The following is a 7,882-nucleotide window of genomic DNA, read 5'->3' as shown; positions in this document are numbered from 1 at the left end:
ATTTACAAATCAGTGCTTGTATTTGTGCAGTAGATTTCTATAACTTACTTTACAGTTGTTCTACCTTTCCTTCACCTTGTTTAGCACAAGTCAAAAGCACAGCAAATTCATTCACATATACCAATGACCTCACTTCCTCCCTTGAATTCCAGTAGCTTTAATAGTTAATTTCAGTCCAACTACCCACACACAGTCTCCTTAGCTATTTTTACCCTACAGCTAATGAAACAAACTATGGCGAGTGGAGCTTTGCAGAGAAGGTTGAACAGACTGACACCCACTACAGCAACTAAGATAGTGCAGCAGCACCTGTTTTTCCACATACTTTTTATTTTAAGACATTTGCTTGACTTTCTGTGCTTGTAGATGCTGCGCCTTTTACGAAGGCGAGAAGGTTCAGGGCTCTAAAGTATTCTTGTACAATGCAGTGTATAAGACCTAGGAACCAATGTTCAAAAAGTTACAAAGTTGTGCTGCTCAAAGCTTCTCCCATTTATGCACATCACTGCGTTAAGTAAATGATCACTTCCACAGCACACTGATGTTTGTCATTTAAGGAAAATTTCATCATGTGTACTTCTATAATTCAATGAACCTCTGAAATCTACTGTAATGGGAATAGCTACACTTTATAGTGGAGAGGCTAAAAAGAGCACTTTGGCGCATGCTATCTTGAAACATTAGCATGAAAGTGAACATCCAAAGGAAAGGTACAATACTTAACTGCAGTGTCAAATCTGTTATTCTGGAGAAAAAATTGCCCCATGAATAGGAAGAATATACAGTGAGTAGTTTTCTTTGTAAATGAAATTTGGGGGATGTACAAAGAAGTTAGGCATAGCATTGTTCTGCAACTGCATTCACTTTGCAAATCCAGAATGTATTTATACAAAATAAAAAAAATGCAGAAAAACAGGCTGTTCTGACTCTGCAGAACAATTGTAACCAGTCGTATAGGGACAGATGCCACATGAACTTCTCCCGCTGTCAATTCTCAAATAGTATTTTTTTGTTCAGTAAGTCGTGCACCAGTTGCTGCCATCACTAGGCATCAACCCTCCAGTAATAAGGAGAATAAGGTCAACAAACCACCAGATACCAAGTCCTCCAAGAGTTAGTAGTTTTCCCACTGCTGTCCCTGTATGGCCCAGGCAGAATCGATCCACTCCAAAACAACCCAGGAAGAAGGAGTAGAGTAAAGTGGTTATAAAGTAATGGCCAGTATACCTACAATAAATGAAGAATGAATAAATTAAAACTTCAAATACAGTTTCATTTGAGGAAAGGAGAAGACACCCTTTCATAAACTTGAGCCTTTGCTGTGTCAACTGCCTCAATTTTTACAGTATAGCTCCCTCTAATGGACTTTGGGGAATTTACATATTATAACTCTTATGAAACTATGGGCCAATGAACAATGCAATCTAATAAAACACAAAGGAGTTCCCACGGTATCTTGAGGCAGGCAGAAAATCCATTAAGCAAAGGAAGGATAAAAATACATACAAAGTTACAACAACCCAGCCAATAGTTGAAGCAGCAAGTTACAATGATGTCTTAGCTACCAACCCTATCTTCCAAAATGTAATACATTTCTGAAGGAAATAAACCTTACTTTATACATGGTTTATTCCCTCGTAGGAAAGTCCGAGGATCTGCACACTCAATACCATCTAGTGCTTTGCACTGCACTGGAGTGTGGTCTACATCGCTATAGGCTTGGCCACCAAACTGTCAGAGGGGAAACAAATCACACACACAATTGAGAAATTATTTACCTGAGGGAGGGAGAAAAAGGACAGTTAAAAGGATATTTTCTTATCACAAAGTAAAAGGGGAGAGGGCCCTCAGTACTAAGTGTCTAATACTTATTGTTGGTTCAGTAAATGCCTGCAGTCTTGTTCAGTCACTACATTATTTTTGTCCTCCCTGGTGTTTATAACTCCGAGTTTAGTATGATCTGCAAGTTTCATTAACATACACTCTATGCTTCTCCCCACACACTCATATCGCTGTGAATTCTCTGTCAGTGGACAAAGATTTAAAAAAAGGGGGGGGGGGGTGAGAAAGCCTGGATTTGTGCTGGACATGGCCCACCTTGATTACCATGCACATTGTAAAGAGAGTGGTCACTTTGGATGAGCGATTACCAGCAGGAGAGTGAGTTTGTGTGTGTGTGTTTTTTGGAGGGGGGTGAGAGAACCTGGATTTGTGCAGGAAATGGCCCACCTTGATTATCATGCACATTGTGTAGAGAGTTGTCACTTTGGATGGGCTATTACCAGCAGGAGAGTGAGTTTGTGTGTGGGGGCATGGAGGGTGAGAAAACCTGGATTTGTGCTGGAAATGGCCCAACTTGATGATCATTTTAGATAAGCTATTACCAGCAGGACAGTGGGGTGGGAGGAGGTATTGTTTCATGCTCTCTGTGTGTATATAAAGTCTGCTGCAGTTTCCACGGTATGCATCCGATGAAGTGAGCTGTAGCTCACGAAAGCTCATGCTCAAATAAATTGGTTAGTCTCTAAGGTGCCACAAGTACTCCTTTTTTAAAGATTTAACTGTGCCCTAGTGGCTAGCAGTCCACAATATATCACCTTGTACATCAGCTAACTGAAAAACCTCAAGTGCTTCAATGCTGTTGCTTTCCCCATAGGAAGCACAGCAGATTACCGTGGAGGGATGAGAAAGAAAAGAGTAGTTTTCACCCTCACAAAACTGCTTTTGGGATAGAAAAGTGGACCCTGCACCTTTACGTCTTCCCTAAGAGTTCCATGATCAGGAGGAGCAAGTGCCTTGGAAACCTTTTCCTTTCACGTCCTGAATATTGCTTCTGCCAGGAGAGGGAACTTCCACAATCCATAAACTTCTGTGGGTGAGGGAGAAGCACATCCGCAAATCTACTGGCTGCAGAGCTGCAGCAGAAAGCTCTTGGGGGAGGTATTCTATTCCCTTATGCTGGCATAGCACTTTTGGTGTGCAATTATTACAAACCACCCGCTGCTTCTAAGGAGAAGTTCCATTCAGGCTAAAGGTCCATGGATATCCAAGACCACCCCAGTGTGTGAATATTCTCTGAGAAGTTACAAAATCATCTTTTTTCACCCCACCTTAACACATCCGTAACCCAATTCTCGCTGTGCAGTAATATTTCCAACATGGTCTACTGGATCCTCACATTCAATGAACTCCTCTGGCCTGTAAATGATCAAAACCCATCATGTTCACACAGTTAAAAGTGGGGGGAGAGGGAGAATAAGGTAATTTATAAGAGAAAACATCACGTTGAGGTCCTCTATCTTCCCCTTCACCTAGCCCTGTCACCCGTTCTTGTAGGTGCCCCATTTCCTGTTATCACCCCATCTATCCCAGTCGGTCACTTGTCATCCCTTTCTGAATGCCCCCTTCTGCTGACCACTATGCAGGAGTCTCTTTGCCCAGTATAACCCTGTTCTCAGCACCAGACCAGCTCCTCGCATTGCCCTTTCCGCTGTGCCCCAGCTCCCTGCCTTAGCACCACATCATTCCCCAGCCCTCTCCTTACCCCACATTGTTCTTCCTCTGCCCCCCAACCTCCTCCTTCTCCTCCGCCCCCAGCCCCTCCACTCCTCCCGCCCCCCACTTTGCCCCCCCCCCCCCCCATCAGTCCCCCAGCAGCCCCTGCCCCCGCTCACAGGTAGGTGCAGAGCACAAGCGGCGCCTGCGGGTCCCCGTAGTCACAGGCCGGGGCCGGGCTGCCCGCGGGCTGCTCGGGCTCGGCCTCCCCGGGGTCCCCGGTCGCGTTGTGCTGGTGGCTCCGGGACACGCCCTGCAGCAGCAGCAGGTTCCCCAGCAGCAGCGCTGCTTGCCCGCACAGCAGCACGTAACTCACCGGCCACCCGACCCCCGGCACCATCGTGCCCGCCCTGCCCGCCTCCCCGGCGCCCCCACCCGGCCTGCGCTGCTAGGAAACACCGCCAGAAACCACGCCAGCTAGGCCACACCGGCGAGAGCGCAACCTACCTCCTCCCGGCCAATGGGAGTCCTGAATGTTTCCGAGGAGGCGGGATCTCGAGACGAATAGCCCACTCCACCAATAGATCCGCACATTACCGGCCAATCAGCGACAGGCATGAAGCAAGCTGGGTTGGCTGGCGGAGAGGGGCGGTACTACTGCACACGGTAACAAGATTGGTTCCTCCCCCGGCCCTGGCGACCAATGGGTGAGGAGGGGGCGGGGAAAGGCCACAAGCTCTGGGTGAATGGAGTGGTTGTTGCCTGAGGATGTGTCTACACTGTACAGTGATCCAGGTTTCAGCCCCAAGCTCCTTCCATCCACACACAAAGCAAAGCAGCTTGACTTGGGTCAGTAGCATTCACCCAGGACCCTGATCCTAGGGCCCAGCTGGGGTGTTCAGAGCCCAAGTCCTGCTGTGACTTGGGGCTTTCAGCGGGTCCTTGGTATCTCTTCTAGGCTGGTACCCAAGATATTCAAGTACAGAGTCATAGATGTTAAGGCCAGAAGACTATTGTGATCAGCTAGTGCACTGGTTTCAGAGTAACAGCCGTGTTAGTCTGTATTCGCAAAAAGAAAAGGAGGACTTGTGGCACCTTAGAGACTCACCAATTTATTTGAGCATGAGCTTTCGTGAGCTACAGCTCACTTCATCGGATGTGAACTAGTGCACGGTTTCTCAAATGCGGACACCAGGGGTTTCCCTCATCCCGTCCCCTTCGCCCCTGTTGTTCCTGCATGTGCGGCCTCTCTGGAGACACAGGTGGGACACACAACGCTTAAGGAGCAAGGTGAGGCGGTGAGGAAGGGGATGAGAAGGCGAGTGGCGAGGTGAGCAGCAGGCGGAGGGGTCTGGCGGGGGACTGAAGAGGTGAGTGGCAAGCCAGCAGCAGGGTGAGGAGATGGGCAGGTGGGCTGGCTGTGAGTGGGGGAGTGAGGAGGCGAGCAGCGGGGAGGCTGAGGGGGTGAGGAGGCAAGCAGCGAGCCAGCAGCAGGGTGATGAGGTGGGCAGGGTGGGTCTGGCTGCAAGCAGGGGAGAGACAAGGCGGGCAGGGGGGTGTCTGTGGCAGGGGAGTGGGGTGGAGTGAGGAGGGACACAGGAGGCGGGCGGGGGGTGAGGAGGTGAGCAGTGGGGGCATGGGCAGCAGGTGGAGCCCCCCTTTGGGGAGGCTACCCCCACTCCACCCCTTCTGCCCATGCTCCCCTCCCAGCAGCTGGACCCCCAAGACCCCCTGCGCCTGGAGCCACAAGCCCCCGGCCCAGAGAATCCCCGAGCACCCCACCCCTGTGGCCGGAGGAGCCCCGGGCTGGCTGTAGCCCCATGGACCCCCACCCCCCACCTGCCTGGAGGAGCCCCAGGCTGGCCAAAACCCGGAGTGCTTCCCCTGCGCCCCCCGCTTGTTCAGAGGAGCTCTGGGCCAGCCGAAGCCCTGAGCCCCCCGCCACCTGCCCAGAGGAGCCCCGGGCCAGCCACAGCTGTCTGTCCCCTGCCCAGACCTAAGCCACCCAGATGTGTTTTTCATTATTATATGGACTTCTATTATGTCAAAGCATTTTTAAATTTACTTCAGAATTGTTATACAGACCACTTCTTTTACCATAAAGCAAAAGAAACAATAATAATAAAGACAAGAACGTGCAAAGCACCTGATTTGTGTTTCTATTCTGTTAGGTCCAGTAAAGAATAGAGAGAACTGTGTGTGATTTTTATTATTGTCTGCCACCACCACCACCCCGCAAAAAAACCCCTTACATTAATTAATTACAATGATTTGGATGTATATATGTGTGCATATTATTTTATTAACTTTAGGTAAAATAAATAATTGTAGGAAAAAGTGTCAGTGTGGCCACCCGGAAGAGTTGGTGGCCGCACTTTGAGGCCACCAAAAAATTTGTTGCAAGAACCCCTGACAAGTCTGACTCCCTACATAACATTAGCTATAGGACTTCCCTGAATTAATTCTTGCTTCAAGTCCAGTAGTTGTGGTTGAACTCAAGAATATTTTTTATACAAACAACCAATAGTGATGGAAAGATTTCCAGTGAAGGCAAATCCTTCACTGCAACTGTTGGTAAATAAATACTACCACCACCTTACAGCACCCCTGCTACCATGTTGAGATAGTGACTCCAGAAGAAGCATGCTTCCCATTGAACCATCTGTTCATCAGAAAATAAAATAGCTTTAATGCTTAGCTATAATCATGGGAACTTACTTACTTTTCTTACTATTTCTACAGCTTTCTTACAAGAGGTGTCAAAGTAGAGAGGACCCTAATTTCCTCCCTGCCCTACCTCTCCCTACTTCAATCCCTCAGCTGAACCTAGCTGATGGATCGCCACTTTTTGAGGATGATGAGAGGTCATACTGGTTTTAAAACATACTTGCGCCTAAGTTTCCCTAGGCTGCCTCATGGAGAACTGTTTATCTAATAAAAGCCAGGATCCCTCTGATTAAGGAATGTGCAGAGGCAAGCCTTAGTCCCCCCCCTCCTGTGTTATTTTATCAATTAAATTACACATTAATGACTGCAGCATCAGGGCCAATGTTCGTGACTATATGCTGCTGTCTGATCTTCTGTCATAGATGTTCTTCATGCCTTGATGGTGTTTCCCAGCAACAGCTTCTGCGAGGGATTTAATTGATTTCTGGCCTTCCAAGAAAACCAAAGACCTAACATTTCATTTAAAAAAATATTTTTAAGAACATACAGGAGAGTACCCCACTTTACCCAGTAATGGGGATTTGAAATACAAATGTCTTTTTTCCTTAGGTTTTCTTTAAAGTATTTATAAAATCACAATTGCGGCATGTGAAGGATCCAGTTATCTGATAATGCTTTCATCCTTGTGCCCTCACTGGACCCTCAGGTCTCCTGGGCCATCACTTAGGTTTTAAGGCTGGAGTCTCTTGCTCTACGACCATTAACCAGGATGTTACCCACTATAGTAAAGCAGACTGGGGCTATTGTTTTCTCTCAAAGGTGTCAGATAATATCCCCCAAATAAATCAATTATAGTAGCCACTTTGGGAGAAAACATAACCAAGAAGAAATGTTTAACATTAAGCCGTTAGTCAGGGTCTTACATAAGGTCCAGGAAAGCTAGCAAACATACTAGGTTATAGTGCAAGGTACAGCTCCTGTTTATGGCATGGTAAAACCTGCCTGTGTAGAGGAGTCACTGTGCCGTGTGGTTTAGTTTCATATTATCACCGGCTATGGTTTCCTGTGGGGTGAGGGGGAATGATATTTCCAACATGCACACTGCACTTTTCTTAACATACATATTTCCTTCGTAACGTCACTTCCCTGAGACATTTCCAGCTTCTGACTCCCACCCTTTCGAGGGCATCAGACAACCTGTATTTAAATCCCAGAACCCAGAAATTAAACATGTCCTAGTTTCATATTTACGAATTTCCCGCAAAGTCTTCATCTTCAATGCTTTTCTCATATCCCTTGATTTTTGTTTTGTTATAATACCAAAGTCTGAGCCATAGGAAGACTCATTCATCCGTTCTTCTACCTGTGTCGAGCAAACCACTTGTTGTAGGCATTGTTTTGCAGAGGTGAGCAAGGAGCCTCGATTTAATTTTGGATAACAAAGTTCCTGACACTTCGAGAGCTACTGTAGTTTTCTTTGATTTTCTCTTATCCGGAGTTCACCGGTCTGAATTTCAACAGATACACAGGTAAACGTGCAACACCTTATGTGTGAATTTGTTTCCGAAATTCCCAAGTGTAATCCACCCTGCCCCCAGGATGTGCCCTCCCCCAGCTCCTGGTGCCTCCCCCACCCCTGGATCCCTGCCCCTGGGGTGTCCCCACCCCAGCTCCTTGTGCCTGGCCCCCGCCGGTCGCTGCCCCGGCAGGGGGGCGGGAA

The 7,882-nt window shown here is 47.6% G+C and overlaps 1 protein-coding gene across 1 annotated transcript; it reads right to left on the bottom strand.

Annotated features, from left to right (window-relative positions):
* Nucleotides 1-290: 290 nt before the first annotated feature.
* Nucleotides 291-3,933, bottom strand: TM2D2 (TM2 domain containing 2). Its single transcript, XM_084615355.1, has 4 exons — nt 3,675-3,933; nt 3,111-3,198; nt 1,616-1,731; nt 291-1,227 (listed from the first exon to the last, which is right to left on the bottom strand). Exons 1-4 carry the CDS (start codon nt 3,893-3,895, stop codon nt 1,014-1,016), a joined length of 639 nt encoding a protein of 212 aa, XP_084471481.1. The 5' UTR covers nt 3,896-3,933; the 3' UTR covers nt 291-1,013.
* Nucleotides 3,934-7,882: the final 3,949 nt, after the last annotated feature.

This window comes from Lepidochelys olivacea (assembly GCF_965140295.1).
Source record: "Lepidochelys olivacea isolate rLepOli2 genome assembly, chromosome: 26".
Classification (NCBI taxonomy): Eukaryota; Metazoa; Chordata; order Testudines; family Cheloniidae; genus Lepidochelys; species Lepidochelys olivacea.
This window is presented reverse-complemented; position numbering and strand designations above follow the sequence as displayed.